The 17,099-nt window shown below is 51.0% G+C and overlaps 8 protein-coding genes across 8 annotated transcripts; 1 reads left to right on the forward strand and 7 right to left on the reverse strand.

Annotated features, from left to right (window-relative positions):
• Positions 1-708: 708 nt before the first annotated feature.
• Pmar_PMAR008094 (liver stage antigen-1, putative) lies at positions 709-2,226 on the reverse strand (the record flags this gene model as incomplete). The annotated part of the gene is made up of 10 exons (XM_002785690.1): positions 709-832; positions 891-988; positions 1,103-1,205; positions 1,260-1,438; positions 1,487-1,555; positions 1,660-1,713; positions 1,756-1,874; positions 1,919-2,037; positions 2,078-2,132; positions 2,181-2,226. 10 exons carry the CDS (start codon positions 2,224-2,226, stop codon positions 805-807), a joined length of 870 nt encoding a protein of 289 aa, XP_002785736.1. The 3' UTR covers positions 709-804.
• A 2,056-nt stretch (positions 2,227-4,282) lies between these two features.
• Positions 4,283-6,064, forward strand: Pmar_PMAR008095 (ankyrin repeat domain containing protein; the record flags this gene model as incomplete). The annotated part of the gene is made up of 1 exon (XM_002785691.1): positions 4,283-6,064. One exon carries the CDS (start codon positions 4,283-4,285, stop codon positions 6,062-6,064), a length of 1,782 nt encoding a protein of 593 aa, XP_002785737.1.
• A 1,510-nt stretch (positions 6,065-7,574) lies between these two features.
• Positions 7,575-8,486, reverse strand: Pmar_PMAR008096 (Uridine phosphorylase, putative; the record flags this gene model as incomplete). Its single annotated transcript, XM_002785692.1, has 1 exon — positions 7,575-8,486. The coding sequence occupies one exon, from the start codon at positions 8,484-8,486 to the stop codon at positions 7,575-7,577; it is 912 nt and encodes a 303-aa protein (XP_002785738.1).
• A 382-nt stretch (positions 8,487-8,868) lies between these two features.
• Pmar_PMAR008097 (Uridine phosphorylase, putative) lies at positions 8,869-9,935 on the reverse strand (the record flags this gene model as incomplete). Its single annotated transcript, XM_002785693.1, has 1 exon — positions 8,869-9,935. One exon carries the CDS (start codon positions 9,933-9,935, stop codon positions 8,976-8,978), a length of 960 nt encoding a protein of 319 aa, XP_002785739.1. The 3' UTR covers positions 8,869-8,975.
• A 1,630-nt stretch (positions 9,936-11,565) lies between these two features.
• Pmar_PMAR008098 (conserved hypothetical protein) lies at positions 11,566-12,969 on the reverse strand (the record flags this gene model as incomplete). The annotated part of the gene is made up of 2 exons (XM_002785694.1): positions 11,566-12,800; positions 12,846-12,969. The coding sequence occupies 2 exons, from the start codon at positions 12,967-12,969 to the stop codon at positions 11,566-11,568; spliced, it is 1,359 nt and encodes a 452-aa protein (XP_002785740.1).
• A 342-nt stretch (positions 12,970-13,311) lies between these two features.
• Positions 13,312-13,657, reverse strand: Pmar_PMAR008099 (hypothetical protein; the record flags this gene model as incomplete). Its single annotated transcript, XM_002785695.1, has 3 exons — positions 13,312-13,403; positions 13,453-13,546; positions 13,595-13,657. 3 exons carry the CDS (start codon positions 13,655-13,657, stop codon positions 13,312-13,314), a joined length of 249 nt encoding a protein of 82 aa, XP_002785741.1.
• Positions 13,658-14,359: 702 nt separating this feature from the next.
• Positions 14,360-15,078, reverse strand: Pmar_PMAR008100 (hypothetical protein; the record flags this gene model as incomplete). Its single annotated transcript, XM_002785696.1, has 3 exons — positions 14,360-14,411; positions 14,756-14,827; positions 15,053-15,078. The coding sequence occupies 3 exons, from the start codon at positions 15,076-15,078 to the stop codon at positions 14,360-14,362; spliced, it is 150 nt and encodes a 49-aa protein (XP_002785742.1).
• Positions 15,079-15,333: 255 nt separating this feature from the next.
• Pmar_PMAR008101 (hypothetical protein) lies at positions 15,334-16,445 on the reverse strand (the record flags this gene model as incomplete). The annotated part of the gene is made up of 4 exons (XM_002785697.1): positions 15,334-15,507; positions 15,549-15,695; positions 15,740-15,902; positions 16,276-16,445. 4 exons carry the CDS (start codon positions 16,443-16,445, stop codon positions 15,334-15,336), a joined length of 654 nt encoding a protein of 217 aa, XP_002785743.1.
• Positions 16,446-17,099: the final 654 nt, after the last annotated feature.

Genomic DNA, 17,099 nt, shown 5'->3' on the forward strand with positions numbered 1-17,099 from the left:
CTGACCGACATGACCTGGAGGTGGCTTCGAGCGATCTCCGCGGGGTCGCAACCGTTTTTGAGTCGCTGTTGCAGCTCGCTATGCTTGGTCAGCTGCCATGCTGCTGGCCTTATGTTGATGGTGGATAATAGCTCTCTGGACGGGCGTAATATGTGAATCGACATTCACTGATGGCTGAGACAGTGCTGGTGGTGGCAACAGTATTCCCAAAAGCTTCCAACTGCTAATCAACGACCAACACCTCTACCTCGCCGAACTAGCCGCCTCGTTATTCCCCAGCACACAAATGGGAACGGACACGCAAGTTGTATAGCCCATTCAAAGGATCAGTGACAAGCCTGTAGAGATTCGCTTAGCTGACGACCCAGGTGGTCACAGTTGGTACACAGTGTACACCCTCGATCAACCGAGCGGACTAGTGAAATCGAAGGAAACAAATATTCATAGCAATTGCGAGTAAAAGGAAGCCTCACTTCCCTGGCAGAGATATGCTACTGGTGAAGACTCAAGTATGTACCGAAATGTACCCCTTACAAAAACTCGCCGCGCAGCTCGTGAAACACTCCATTGACCATCGGCGCACAATCGCATCGGAAATCTGACCCCGCAGAGAGTGCCAAAGCGATCGCTAAATTCCACAGTTGAACACCCCACAGAGGTCAACGCGGAAAGTATATATTTTTTGAAAGTGAGTGATAGTAGGGCATGCATGGGGGGCGGACTCCAAAAATTATTGCGATGATGATAATGAGAAGTATCGCGTATAACAGCAGTCAATACTCCAGTGGAAGCCCTCAAAAAGAGCTAGATAACCTCAGTCTGGACAGGGCGACTGAACATGTGCGACGACTGGTCGTAGACTAGACTGTGATGCGGAGATAGGTACCCACTTATCTTTGGTGCCGTCGTTTTCACTATACTCCTCGCTACGGTGCTTCAGCTTATTCTCGAATGCCTTCAAACGCTTGGACTCGTCCTTCTTCAACGCCTGACACAGCCATCGAGCTCCGAACCAACTTCGCTGCATGGACCACTCCACCGCGATGAAGCATGATATAAGTTTAAGACGAACACAAGCTGCCGGTCGTCGTCGTCGGCATACCTCGGCGAGCTTGTCCAGTTGATCAGCAGCCTGAGCTTCAATCTTGAGCTGTTCCAACTCCATCATCATCTCAAAGAACTGCTCTCGGTTCTTCCGGACCGCCCTAAAAGCCCACCAGTTCGACTCTCCCGTTGTATCCACCACTCGACACACCCACATTTCAGAATTGTCATCGCTGCTATCTTCCTCCTCGCATTCATAACTATCATCTTCCTCCTCCTCCTCCTCGCTACTGCTCCCTTCATAGTCCTCATCCTCTTCGCTGGCATCCTCTGCATCTTCTTCATCGTCCTCGTCAGCCTTCAACTTTGCCAGTTCTTCACGGATGAATGTCGCCTGGGTCAGTATTATGTTCCCTGCACGAAACCTACCACTCTTGACTACGTCGGCTTCTGCTTGGGCCCTTTCGGCTCTCGTCTGCAACCTCGTCAGCTCTTCCTCGATGAAACGCGCCTGACAAAATGAATTTCGCAAAAAAGATTACACGACCACAGGTCTCGCGCTAAACGCCCGAGTCGAACAGCAATGAGAGCTCCTCGATAACGAACGAGTCTCACGTCATCATCGACAAGCCTCAGATCCAACTCCAGCTGTTCCTTCTCGTTTTGAAGCTGACAAACACCAAATGTGATGCTGAGTCACAATAATCTCACTTGTCTCAAAGAGATCTCTTTGTCCAGCAATTCCTCTCTTAAGGAATGAACCAGCTTCTTGGCTTCATCGATGAGGCCACTTCTGCTGCGATTCAAATCGCGAAGAGTGTCGATCTCAACTGGAGCGCAACTTCAACCACGCTCAACCTCGACGTGTTCCTACGTTTGATACAATCGTATCTCTCCTCGCTACGGCGGGCTTCCTCCAGGAGCTCTTTGAGCTCGGTATTGAGCTTGTTGGCGACCTTGTCCTCAACCTCTTCCTTCTTTTTCTCACAGGGTCTGAAGATATGCCTACTTACCCCGATTGGCTTTTAATTACTTCTTAGAATTGATGCCTTCCGGTTCCGAATTATGGGATGAAGCCGCGGACGCACCTGCATGTGACAATACTCCAGATAGCCTCAGTCGAGTCCTAGGCTTACCAGGAACTCCCACAACACCCGTCTTGTCCTCTTCAGTCTTAGTCATTGGCTCAGCTTCAGAGTGAGCAGTCGAAGGCTTCGGTGAAGTGGCCTTAACAACGGTTTGGTCGGAGAGTCCCTGGCCTGAACGAAGGACTATTTGAGCTCAATACCAAAAGCGGGGAATCTGGCGCAGCTATTCTGCAGCCTGCGTGGCTCACTTCTCTGCGTGTCTGCGCCTTGACTCCCCACCACGGTGGTCACGGAGCCCATCGAATCCACTCGGCTGGTCAATCTTGGGGGTAGGTATGTCGAGAATGGCGTACGAGGGATGACCAACGAAGGAGCTGGGAACACTGAAAGGTGACGCCAAAGCTGAGCGGAGGAGAGTGGGGGTAACGACACTCACGAGATGGCCAGAATACGGCAGGCTCGGAGCCAGCACTGGGGGTAGGTGGTATCGAACCGCTAACTGTGACGGGATATGGCTGGGCAGGCTGGGGGAACATGGCTGAGACAAGTCGATGAAAGACTGCGGAGGATCTGCGGCTTCGAAGGAAGCACATGGAGGCAACCCAAATGCATTTCGCCGCACTCGTGAGTTGAGCAGCAGGGGTGGAGCCACACGAGGGAAGTACGTTGACAAACCACCGGTCGGCATTGCAGACTATTACGAATAGTCAAAATCGATGCATTGATACGAGCTACAGCGAAGGAGGCGAAACTCGGTGATAGTGACATGAAATCAGACAAGAACGATACCACACGAGGAAGAGATTCGTCGATGCTGTAGAACCTCAGAAAGCAATAACAAGTTGAATCATGGATAGCGCGCTCCGCATCCCAAGAAGGTTCACGAGAAACTCCACAATGACGAACAGAATGCTCGGAAGTCACGAGCTCTAAGCGCGCCTCGAATATTTACGGGTCGGGCTGGGACCGTGTTGGCTGAGCCAGGGTAAGTGAACCTGGAAACGAACTGAGCAACTCGATTCACACCCTCCTCGTTAGCATGGTTGAATAGGAACATTCGCTCGCCCATAAAAAGAAACGCATCCTACGATGTGAGGAAGATTCGTGTGAGCTCATCGGAGAGGTGGCGGAGACCGGCTAACATTTGAGTACGGAGCACGTCCACTACGGAGGCACTACGGAAGCAGTGCCCTCCCATACTTCTTCGCGAATCGCGAATCGCGAATAGCCATTCTTATTTCGGCCTAGCAGTAGAGTATCTGAGGCCTACCGTAAACCGTTGGCAAGACACTTACTTCTTTCGAGAGTAGAGTAGCCACGACCATGAGGGAATTCGTATCGTCAGACCTCATTGATTGTGACGGTAGGAGCTGATGCACGTGAGTTGGACTCTGCTAGATATTACCTGTAGTCGTCAAATTTGTTGGAAATCATACAAGCCGCTGGGACAAGTTCATGATTTCAGCGCAACCCACATCGCTCGGCCTTTTACGGTTAGAAGCAGGTCTGCGTTTCAGGCACTCCATGAAAAGCAAGGAATCCCTTACACTTCCTAATGATGAAAATTACAAAGAATTTCTTCAGAGGCACGGTCAGTCAGGGCAGAGTTAGGGTTCTTGCAGACCAGCCAAGAATTCAAGATATTGCGCCCTTTTGCAAGACTAACTAGGAGACGACCTCGAGCCCTCTTCGGTTGATCTGTACGTTTAGTAGAAGGACAGTCGCTTCCTCCTACACTAGTCTGTGAAGCGAGCAGCCGCGCCTCTCTCCTTAAGGGATATCATCATCGTGGAGGTTGCTGATGTATGATGGTCCTGTCTGGCATCCAATGGTGTTCTGAATGCTGGTTCAGACCCACGTACGGACATGCTTAGAATAGACTGGATAAGACCTGGGATGCGTATTCTCCATTCAGCGTCTCCCATGGTCACGGAATGACAGTAGTTCCTTTCCTTCTCTTTCCGGACCGACCCTAGTAGTTCCTTTCACCGAGCTTATGAGGAATCTCATGGTCGTGGGGTCATCAACGAGTGGGGTCTCTTGCGTTGCGTCGGGGAACTGTCGGCGACTGACCCGTCCTAGACACGCTCCTGGTCCGCTGGATGTAGGCCTCCTGTTGATATCATCAGAATCGGCTGCTGTCTCGTACTATGGCGCATGCTTATCTCTTGCGTAGTGAATTCACCCTGTTTTCCCATGTCCTGTCGAGCGTAGGTGTCCTCATGGGCCACGTTCCATCACAACCAGAAGTCCCCCGTCCAGCCCTCCGAGAGCGGCGGTTCCCATCCAGTGTGTATGGCACGCTGCGATACGGTAGTGTGGAGGAGGTCGGGCAGTTGTTGGAGGAGGACCCGGCTGGTATGGCTGAGTACGAGGGCGCTTCGGGCCTCACTCCTGTCATCCTTGCTGCCAAGTTGGGTCGAGTTGATGTCCTCGAGAAGTTGCTGAGGTGTGGTATGCCTGTGGGCTCTCACAGTGCCATCACTACGCCCCTCCTGGAGGCATTGGGCCGGGCTAGATGTGACTGTGTTGATTTGTTACTCAGGAGCTCCCCTACTCTGGTGACAGTCGCCAGCTTATCTGGTGTGACGCCTCTGATGTCAGCTGTCGCGGGAGGATGCATGCACTGCATTGAAGAGGTCTTGATACGGCTCGGGCCAGTGCATCCCTCTGCCTCGGCGGGAGTCCTATCGGAGGGGCGAACTAGCGTCTCTCCTATGCAGATCGCTGTAGCGACTAGTAGGAAGGATGTGGTGCAGCGGCTGTTGGACAGCGGGATAGGCCCGGATGAGGGCAGCGTTGAGGAATGTGTAAGATTGCAAAATGACAACATACTGTATTTACTGTTGGAGTCTCTCCCTGAGGGTCCCAACGCTGTACTGGATGCGGCTCTGGTGGAGGCTTGTAGGGGCTGCTCGAACGCTGGTCTTGTAGCTCGCCTCCTGAGCGAGCACGGAGCTCGAGTCAGCCCTAAGGCACTTCAAGCGGCCACTGACCCGGGGATAGTGGCGATTTTGATGAGCAACTGCCAGGCGTTGAGATTTAGTGACAGTGAATGGATCGGAATATTGGGGGCGCATGTGAGCCATTCGAGGGTGCTGGAGACGCTCTGGTCGTCCACTTGGATTCCACAACGGGCAAGGCTGAAGGCACTCGAGATCGCGGTGGCCCAAGACGCCCCCAGTGCTATTGTGAGGGTCATGGAGAAGACCAGTAACGGTGTTCTGCTGCCCAGGGACGATCTTGAGGAGGCCCTACTGGTTCGGTCAGCCCAGTGCGGCTCCACCAGATGTCTGTATTATTTACTGCGTGATTATGCTACTATTTCCATCTCCCTACCGAAGATAAGACTGAAGGTGGTACCGAATACGTACGTGGATGCTCTTGAGAGGGCTTCTGTCAATGCCCATCACACTGTGTTAGATATGCTGCTCAACAACGGCTGTATGGTAACTGAGACCGCCCTAGTGGCTGCCACTCTAGGTGGCTCAGAACTGTGTCTGCAGCGGCTACTCTTCTCGGCCGACATCAAAGGGTTGAAGGAAAGTCTCGGGTGGTGGTACGACTCCCTGCTCATTGCGGCCTACACAGGGCACGTGGGTTGTGCACGCGTGCTGCTTTCCTTATGGCCGGACAAGGCAGCAGAGAGGATACGTTTGAGCGACGGAGGAGGCGTTCGGGCAACGCCGTTGAGCGTCGCAGCGCTGAGAGGTCACGTTGGGATGGTCCACCTGTTGGGTGAGTATTGCAACACTAAGCAGATGGTCAATGCTTTGGAGGTCGCAGCGTTCATGGGATATCCCAGAGTCTGCGAGGAGGTGCTGAAGGCCCTCCCTCAGCCGTTACCAGGCTGGGCGTTGCCTCGGAAGACTAAGCACGAGGGCATCAGCCTATGGTTGCAAGATTGCACTAAGGCGGAGATCATCAGCTGATCATCTATAGTAGTACTATTATCATCTCCGTCTGTTGAGTTCCTACGTGATGGATCAGGCGTATTGGAATGGTGTAGTTTTCTTGAATTTCTCCAGCATTTCCCGACTTTGGTAGGCCCCTCCTTTACAATACGGAGCACTCACAGTGGAACTCGTGAAAACCGACAGGCTTTCCGGTTACCTAGTCATTTGGCCGTGAAGGGAGGTCCTACTTGTCTGGCATCGCCCGTCTTGCGCCCTCGGAAGCCCCTCTCTAACGGACATGAAAAGTTGGAGATTGGCCAGAAACGTGATATGCAGGGAGATGAGAAGGCTCTGTACCGCTCGTGTGAGACGCAACGTGTTTCTCGGCCAACAACGCCTCACTATGTAGAGCATCTCTACCGATTCAAGTGATCTGGTTCTCGAATACTGGCTGGGGTTGTATTGGATGGTTCCTTTCGTGATTGTCGCAAATGGTATGGTATCGAATCTCCAGCGGCGATCGTCTGGTCGATATATTACAACTAACACACAAGAGCATCATTCTAGAGTAGTTGAGTGGTTCGGAAGCATCATAAACGTTGCTATTCCAGCGTCGAATAGTCTAGTTGCATGCTTGCATGTGCTTTCATGGACTGGTCGAACTAAGCTCGCACAGCTTTATATTGGAAAGACAAACGGCACTTGACTCGCTAAAAGGCATGATGACTAACACTAGTTGAATACCAATACGGATAGTCGCGTCACATCGCTTCGCTACCGATTCACAATTCAGAGATGGAACCGAGAGGCAAGTGAGTCTTCCCCGCATTCTGCATATCATGCTGTGTTCAAGGGCAGATGGAGTATTTCTATTGGTCCTAATCCTTCTACTCTCGGGAGTAAGTAGGGAAGAGGGTGAGGACACGCATTGTCGACACAGATTCACTGAGTGTCACTCAGAATATGTGTCCCTGAGTATTTTCCCCTCTTCGGTACTCGTAGAGTACCAAACCATTCTACCAGATTATGAGGCCAGGGTTGGAGTATTTGGAATATATTCTCGGTAACTAAGGCGGTGCAATCTCGTGGGTGCTCACGAGATTCGCCTCCGTTTATCTTCTTAACCTTCCCTTGAAGAGGCGATGCAGCCGAACTACTCAAGCTACCGGCTCGTTGCCTTCGGTAGTTACTACACTGATAGGCGAAGTGCTGCTTCGTTGTAGAAGGAAACCACTGAACTTGACGACTGAAACTCAATCTACCCCTACATCTACAGTATTGATGCTGTATCCACTACGTCAAGTGGGATGGTTCAATAACATTCTTGTTGAAATCACAAGTTTTTCTCATGCAGAGAAATCATTCCCTCTGTTGCCCGTGCACCCAACTGACAAACTCAAAGCATGATCTACAAGTAGTATGATGAAGCATAAAGTAATCACCCAAATCCGACAGTAGTTAGGTTATTGTCTAACCTCGAGACTACCTAGAGTCTCGTTATTTGGAAAATACAACAAATTCAGGATAATACAAATGAATAAATCATTTAATGGGCAATCTTTGCCTGAGTGGTAGCAATGAAGTTGCTGACCACACGGATGGAGTACTCGTTGTACTTGGCGAGTTGTCTTTTAGTAGAGGTAATCTGATCACCCTCCAACCTGTTAACCAAGGTCACACATACGCAAGCAGCGGGGATCTTGGCACGCTGGCAGAAGCCCATGAGGGCGACACTCTCCATCTCGATGTTGCGGACACCAGCATCATGTAGGCGATGGAGGAAGTTAATCTTATCCTCCTCAGTATACCAGGGGGTAAGAGCACCATCAGTTCGTCCCTGACCCTCGAAGAAATCATCAGCAGCCATGGTCTTGCCCTTCACAACAGGAATATCCTCAGGGGCGCTGGCGATGATATCATCGACAAACTGCATATCGAGAACATCGGTAGGGATCTCGAAGACCTTACCGAGCTGCACAGTCCTCCAGCAGGGTTTGATCTCGTCGTTGATGGCCTGAGTGGTGCATACAACGGTTCCGGGAGCAACACCACAGCCACCAGAAGTACCAAGACGGATCCACCTGACGGTATCGATGATACCAACACGATTACAGAGCTTGGCAACTTCGTTCATGAGGATATGAAGAGAGGGACCACCCATACCGTGAGATACGGAGATCACAGACCCACACTTGAACATGCTGTAACGCTCGGTCTTACCAAGACGCATAACAGTAGGCTTTGGGAGACCCTGCTCCACAAAGGCGTTGGCCATGACCTCAGCGAAGGTCTCAGCACGGGCAGGAGAGCCCATCATGACGAAGTACTTGACATCACCGAAAAGGGCCTGGAGGTCCATATCGGTATCGAGGCCGAGATGATAGTAATGGTCACAAGACAACGCTTGGGCATAGGGGGAGATGTTGTGTCTGGAGGCAGGGGTGGAAGTGGTCGACATATTGCTGGGATTCCAAAGACCAGTTGAGCTAATAACTCACGATTGATATGTATCTATACTGTATGACGAATGAAGACCTCCTAAGCTTAGCACTACAGCGGAGCAAATATTTCCTTCCTGTCTTCCTCTTTGTGTCGCGCATCTTCCATTGCATTCGTAGCCTATATACTCGAGCCTTCGTTCAGACGTTCTTTCATGTGTTGTCACTCAAGAGTTCTGTAAGTTATCAACCACCGAATTAACTTCGTGCTCGTTTGATAGTAAATGCTGAAATGCTCTCATCATCGTTGGCAAGATACCTCAATAATTGACACATAAACTCTCGCAACTCAAACACGACCGAAGCAATAGATAATCAAAGATAAATTCTATTCAATATTCAACGCCGTGTTATCAACATAAGCAACTTAGCAATGGAGAGAAATCCGACTATTATAATCCCCGTGTACGACGAAGACAGGTTATCAAGATTATGGCCTACCGGAGAGATTAACATCCGGACTTTTTGAGTTCACTTGCGATGAAGTTGGTCACGACATCAGTCGAGTGCTCATTGAAGCGAGCAAGTTCACGTTTGGTGGCTGTAATCTGATCACCCTTTAGACGATCAACGATGGTGACACAGACACATGCTCCCGTGATATTAGCACGATTACAGAAGCCCATCATGGCAACACTTTCCATCTCAATGTTGCGAACACCAGCGTCGTACAAGCGCTTCATGAAGGCCATCTTGTCATCCTCGTTGTACCAGGTCTCGAGTGCCCCATCGAGACGGCCTTGTCCTTCGTAGAAATCATTAGCTGCCATAGTCTTCCCTTTAACAGCATTGATGTTGTCGGGCACAGATTCCAATATAGCGTCCACGAACTTCATATCCACACAATCGGTGGGGATCTTGACGACTTTGCCAAGCTGGACACACCTCCAGTATGGTTCCACCTCATCATTCATGGCTTGGGTTGTTACCACCACAGTGCCAGGAGGTACTCCGCATCCACCAGAAGTACCCATACGGATCCACTTCACGGAGTCTACGATACCCGCGCGGTCACAAAGCTTAGCAAGTTCATTGAGGAGGATGTGGATTGAGGGACCACCCATCCCGTGGGAGACGGAGACAACAGGTCCAACCTTATACATGCTGTAGCGCTCTGTCTTACCTAGACGTTCAACTACAGGTTTGGGCATTCCTTTAGAGACTAATGCATTCCCCATAGCTTCGGCGAAGTACTCGGCTCTCTGGGCTGACCCCATGAGTACAAAGAATTTAACATTACCGAAGGTAGCATGTAGATCCATGTCTGTGTCCAAGCCGAGATGATAGAAGACGTCTGTTTTTAGTCCTCTAGAGTAAGCGGCCATTCTACTGGAAGTAGATGAGTCGAGAGACATCGGCGTCTCCCCGGCTTGAGTGCCAGTTTTGTCCACACGAGGTTCTCCAGACATTGAAGTGATGGTCTGGAAAAGAAGCTGAGCAGGGAAAGTACGCAACCAGTTGCGAATTGAGAAAAGTCTCCGGAACACGAGCACTGGTCAAGTGTATTCAGCTCGAAAGCTCGTCGTTTCGCGATCGGGTCAAATGTAACACCTGACACCATGAGCAACTATCGAATGGAAGAGAACCAGGCACTATACACATACAGGATGATCGGGAATAAAAGGTCCACCCCTCGAAGTTTCTTAACACATGTGAATATCTTCCAAACTCAGATACCATCTCGGAGATCTTGATTAGCTCTCTCCAATGGCGGTTTAATCGAATTCAGACTCTTTATACTCGACAAGTTATGACGATATGTAGAGAGCCGTGAATAGAAAGAAGTGCTGGCAGATTCCAATTCTGCACTGTATGGCTCAACTTTCTGCAGCATTCGCAAAGAGATGGCATAGCCGCCCCAATCAGGTTTACCATTCCATGGCCAAATGATGAAATATCGGTGCATATCACAAAGTGGGAATCACGATGGCATAGCCGCCCCAATCAGGTTTACCATTCCATGGCCAAATGATGAAATATCGGTGCATATCACAGAGTGGGAAGCACGATGGCATAGCCGCCCCAATCAGGTTTACCGTTCCAAAGCCAAATGATGAAATATCGGAGCATATCACAAAGTGGGAAGCATGATGGCATAGCCGCCCCAATCAGGTTTACCATTCCATGGCCAAATGATGAAATATCGGTGCATATCACAAAGTGGGAAGCATGATGGCATAGCCGCCCCAATCAGGTTTACCATTCCATGGCCAAATGATGAAATATCGGTGCATATCGCAAAGTGGGAATCACGATGGCATAGCCGCCCCAATCAGGTTTACCATTCCATGGGCAAATGATGAAATATCGGAGCATATCACAAAGTGGGAATCACGATGGCATAGCCGCCCCAATCAGGTTTACCATTCCATGGGCAAATGATGAAATATCGGAGCATATCACAAAGTGGGAAGCACGATGGCATAGCCGCCCCAATCAGGTTTACCGTTCCATGGCCACATGACGAAATATCGGTGCATATCACAAAGTGGGAAGCACGATGGCATAGCCGCCCCAATCAGGTTTACCGTTCCATGGCCACATGACGAAATATCGGTGCATATCGCTAAGTTGGACCATGGATAGACGGAAACACTGCAGAAATGGAATCTGCCGGCACTTCTCCCTATACCCAGCTTTCTATATATCGTCATAGCTTGTCGAGTATGAAGAGTTTGGAATTGATTCAACTACCACTCGTCGAGATTTTCAAAACGGTACTTGAGTTCGTCTGATATTGCCCTGTGCTAGGAAATTGCGAAGGGTGGGCGCTTTTTTCGATCATCCTGTCGGAGTTTTAAGTGGGCCAGGATAAGACCTCATGCGGCGGATGATGTTGAGAACATAGCTGCATTGTGACCCTAGATAAGGTATGTGCCATTCAGTGGCCTCTGAGTTAGTAACATAACGTTCATGATCAGCTCGACAATAAAAGATGACCCAAACCCTCTATTGTGCATCTACTATAGAGACCTATTAGGCATCAGACGCGAGATGACTGGTGTCCCAAACGCGACACCAGTCTTTACATGGCACGAGTTATTCAACTCCCACAGAGCGTTCTCCACTGGTTCGAAGTGCCGTGCGGACTACGTGAGAAACCGGTAACAGGCCCATCGTAAACACCAAGCCACAGAGCCAAAATTGACTGCGACAGCTCACACCCACTGCTGGAGTATCGAGGGCCCATCCAAGTGCCGCACCCAGTGACTGAGCAGCCTTATAGAAGCCCGTATACTTCGCAGAGACATTGGCATTACCTGAAGCAAGGACACCTAGTAACCAGTAGCAATATGCTTGTAGTATGGACTCTAGGAAACCATAGGCGACCAAGAGTGATATGATACTCAGTGAGCCTCCAGGGTTCGATATGACATCCAGTGCTGCACCACGACGGATGAAGCGCAACGAAAACTCCTCCACGATCGCTCCATAGGAGTAGACGCAAATACCACCAATGATGAGTCCCAAGAGAGCTAGCTTAGCTCTGGCCCGCACGCATAAATCGGTTCGATCTAGAAACCTGCCAACGACCACCGCGCCGAGCATCTGTGATACCCAATATGAAGCTGAGTTAAAGCCGCGGGAGCGAGCGGTGAACGACGAGGCGTTCACACAATTAAAGACGTATGGATAATAGAAGTTCGTGCCCAAGAATAAGGGCATCAGGAGAACCATAGCGCCTTCCTTCACCACTGTTACTGTGTCTCGTAATTCCTTCCCCACCGGCTTGGCAGGGTACACTGTGACGGGTACGCCGTCAGAGCGCATGACTCTATCTGGGGGAGCAATCATGAACCATCCAATGGCCGAACCAGAGACCATAACACAGACGAAAACAAGATAGGTCCAACCGTTGGAGGCAGTAGCCTCTTCTCCATCGTAGTTGATTATGAATTGCAGTAGGCCGCCGAGGAAACCCCCCAGGTTGAAGATAAGCCAGAACTCCCCTATGAATCGACCCCGCTCCTCTGGCGCGGCATACGCTACCATCACAGCCCCCTGTGCAGTCCACAGAGAGGCCGCGCCGATCCCAAGCAATGCCCCCGCCAAGACGAAAACGCAGTAGCTCTCCAGTGTATCTTTCTCCCTGGCGACGTACGCTGCAGCTGCGTACAGACAATACGTCGCGGAGCCCGCCACTATAAGCTTCCGTACACCCAGCATGTTGAAGAGAGACCCTCCGAAGAAGCCCGCCACGGCAAAGCACAGATAGAGAGCCACATTAGCAGCATCAGCAGCAACGGTTGACTTCATCCCGGCTCCACCGAGACCTATAGGCATAAAGACCTCAGGGTACTATAGCCTGGGTGACTCACCCTGTAGAGCATTGAAGAAGCCCGGACAAGCAAAGCAGATAACCGATATTACTCGACACTGTTGGCGAGCATTCACCCACTCCTTGCTGCCGAGGGGAACGGCAACCATAGCAGCCGCTGGCATAAACCTCAACAGTCTTCCGTAACCACTCCCATTGAAAAGTCTAACAACTTTGCTTAGAAACAAAGAGAAACAGGTCGAACAGGAATAAGCGAGGGTCCATATGAATGGCCAAGCCGGACCAGAGGAAGGCTTGTACCTAAATTACCCGAACTTGGACAGCTGTGAGCCGCGCGGATTCAACCCCGCGCACAGCGAAGAATTCTCGAATTGGCATCTACCCACGTGAAAATGAGGGGAGCTGTGATGCCCAAAGAGCTTAGTGGAACCTCAACAACGCAAAAACATGTAACATAGTATGATCTACACGGTAACTGTGAAACTGTTCAACACCGAGCGCTTCTTCTAATAGGTCGCTCCAAAGCGGAAAGAGTCCTTGTCGTTACAGTACTTCTTCTTCCGGCCCAAGCGGTTTGTCGTCGCGTTCGCAGGATTCACTAAAAACATCTGAGCTCACTCCCATGGCGAGAGCGCTCCCTGCCTTACGTGGGTTGAAGGGGTACTCCTGCTTCCCTCTGCCTATCTCCCTGAACATTCCCTTGATGCCGTCAGTGAAACCCTCCGTTATCAAGCAGGGTGTCTAAGACGTGGATTCAATGCGGCGAATACCTCCCACTACTGAGCTTACCTGATAGAAATCAAGCCACACAATTGCCCATGCATGAGCAACGCGAACTGGGAGAGCGGACATGGTACTATTACACCAACAAAAACTAATCAACCGTAGATGATCATAACAGCACCCAACGGTCGGATTAAGAGCGTCTCCGACTTTCTGACCAGATGCGTGTGTGAGTCCGAGACCTCAGGAGACTGGTTGGTATGATGGATATTCAATTCCTCCTCTGGGAAACTATCGGACCGTAATACGCAGACGGCGTCACGGTCTCTCTCTATTATAGACACACACCACCCAACGGCCCTTGGGAATCAGCCCGTAGTAGACTAGCAGTAATGAGCTCTTCTACAGTTCATGGCCCATATGCGAGCGGCCTCGAGCTGCATGAAATGGAGACGACTGTGCTGTCATGTATACGCGTCCACATTCTCAGTGTAAAACGCGCGCGCCCAGAACGAGTTCCGTGCTGTTAGGATTCCCAACGCAAGAGCACTCCCCTGCCACGCTTGTTGATACAAACTGTGCTCGAAGCAGCCTGGCGGAGTTAACTCAAACATGACGCTATCATCCAACACTAATTTTAAGCGGGATCTTGTTTTTGTGAGAATTTCTCACACATTCCGGCTTGGTTTCGAGAGCCGCAGGCACTGTCCTCCTCACAGTCTGTGTATCTTTCTCGAAACCCACCCTTTTATCCATATCCATATACCCCTCTTCAAGGGAGTCTTTCGGAGAAGAGCACCAGAAGGATCGGCATCCTCCGCCAAGGTTGTCTCACTTACGTCGCTTTACTTCAACAGTACCATCCTTGCCGTTGTACTTGAGACTGGAATTATCTCAAGTACACACACCTTGCTACGACTACTCACTTGATCGAACAACATGACCCTCGAAGCATGTACAAACTGAAATCACAACAGGAAGGGTAGAAAATCACCCATGGTCACCAACGAAGGCATCAGCTACCAACCTCGAGGAGGTCTTGTCTCCTCTGATTAGCTCATCGCCACAGCCTTCTCAACGCTCGTCTTAGTCATTTTGCTCCCACCCTTTGCCTAAGTGAGGCTTTTGGACTTCCGCGTCACTGGTGCTCCCGTTTTCTCGTCCGCGGCATCTTTCCTGACCCATACATGCCCAATTAGCGACGAATTCCAGAGCTGGGAGCTGTACTCCTCAGCTGCCTTCACCTGCGTAGCTTTTGCGAACCTCGCTGTCAAACCATTGTCAGCCTTCTTCTTGTCCCTGATAACAACCCGTTGCTCTAAAAGATACCCCATCCACTTCTCATTGTGCCATCATATGCTGGAACATCGCACTCGAGCTCATGTGATAATCTCATCGCGTCAGACCGGACGAGTCCTCCCAATTAACAATGACCATGCCCGTGTCGCGTTCCCTGATAGCGCCCAGAAGTCCATCTACAGCGCAGTGTATAGTCGACGGCCGATTTCGGCCTGAGTCGCCCACCTCCAGATCGTGACTGTGCTAAGCATGGAGTATTTCTGGGCGTGGGCGAAGAAGCATTTTCATGCAGTGTCGGGACCCATGCCTTGGAACTCGAAAGTAATGTCGCCAACCTGCATTGACTAGCCTTCCTGGATGGCCCGATGGTATCACCGCGAAGCCGCCCTGCAGGATAATGGACATCCAAATGACCAACGCTAGATGGGGCCCATCTGATGGGCCCCGCTCTCCCAAGAAGGATGCTCTCCTGTCACTCAACGCCGTACTTCTGCGATACTCTGCGATCATGCGGCACCAGTCTGGTCAACTAGGAATGTGCCAGTCTCTAAGTTAGCGTTCGTGGCAGTGTCGTTCTGACTCTGTGTGAAGTTGTCCAGGGTCTGCAGCCAGGCAGATTCCCTATCAGAGATTCCCGGATGGTTCCGAGGCCCACATGTCGCGATATGCCCAACGCACATCTACAAAGAGCCTTGGAGGGACCAACCCATTGTCGACTCACGTAAGGGTACTGCCAGATCTCCACCTGCTCCTGTGGTACAGAGCTGGCAGCCCACTGCGTGTGGCACCACACTTCCCGGATTACTATCGATGATAATATGAAGTGTTGTACCATGGACCGGCACGCGCCCTTGACGATGGTCACAACCTGAAAGGCTTCTCAACCCCTCGACACCCCTCCCGAGCTCCCACGCTGGTTATGAGGTCGTCGGCTGTCTCTCGAGTAGTGATGAGCCGGAGCCTGTCCCCACCGTCCAAGACCATCACCTTGCCCGTGGTGGCCTCCACCCCAATTGAGGTTGGTGTGTCGAAAAGCGCCATGAGGCCGGTGCCATCACGATGGCCTCTTTCACCACTACAGTGTTGACATCAACGAGCAACGCTGCTGACGATCCCACCTCCTCCCAGCTAGCGTTATGGTCCGCCTATCCCCAACACTCACGCGACGAATGCAATGGTTGCCGGTGTCGGCCACTAAAAGGAACTTCCCAGTGGATGCCCCAGCTCTGAGTATTCGAGGTCGAGGAACAGCGGAGAGGGCGGATCCGAGCACCCGTCTGTTCTCTCCCACACTGCTAGACTCAGCGGTGCATTGAACATGGCGACTCCGTTACTGCCGTCCAAATAGCCAGAACGTCCCCAGCGACCAGCAACGACCTTGTAGTGAGCGGGCCAGTCCAGATACCTGGTTCCTGATCACATGGATTGCCCATGGCGGAACACTATACCGGGAAGATTTGGGGACTTTAAGAACCGCATGGAACTCCTTGCCGACCATCCAAACGTCGCCGTCGGAGTCCACGGTCGCCTGTTGCGAGAAGTTGAAGACCTCGTAAGCCTTGGTCCCATAGGCCGTCTCGAGCACGCGAGTTCCAGTGTAGCCGTAACCGCTATACATCGCGTTAGTGAACCCTAGAGAGAGTATGAGTAATAATTCTCGCAAGGAATGGCAAGACCTGTGGGGGGCAGTCCGGAAGAGTCTGGTAGAGTGTAGGAACTGGTTGTTTGGGAATCACCTTTGGAAATGCATGCCAATAAGCATATAAGCTGTAGGTTTCCCTGGGACATCGAAAAGCCTCAACTGGAGGTTGTACTCGCCATTGCGATTCGGATAACGTCAAAGTTCAGCGTCGATCTCGATTAGCTTGGGAGTAGATCTACCAACTTCATATTCTACTGTGTTCACGTGACAACCACAGACGCCCCCGAAGACGGTTATTCCGAGAGATGGAATTCTAATAGGTTAATTTGTCTTGGCTTCCACGATACATGGCTGGTCAGCCGAGGGTAAATACCCCGTTAATGTCGACAGCGGGGCGAGTTCAGATTGCCTTTCGCGGCTCACTAGAACGTGGATCGGAATGGACTGCAATAGCAACAGGAAGCTCAGGTGACAGGTGAGCGCCTGTGCGAGATCGTTCGAGCTCAACTTGAGAAATGGTGAACAAATTCAGTAACACCCGAACTCCTGTTTTCCATCGGTACTCTACGTCATGAGGATACAAACTCTGTGGTTTTGCGCCTGCCCTATCTGGTGTGTCCAATGTCTGGG

Source organism: Perkinsus marinus (genome assembly GCF_000006405.1).
Source record: "Perkinsus marinus ATCC 50983 genomic scaffold scf_1104296932072, whole genome shotgun sequence".
NCBI classification, from domain to species: domain Eukaryota; phylum Perkinsozoa; order Perkinsida; family Perkinsidae; genus Perkinsus; species Perkinsus marinus.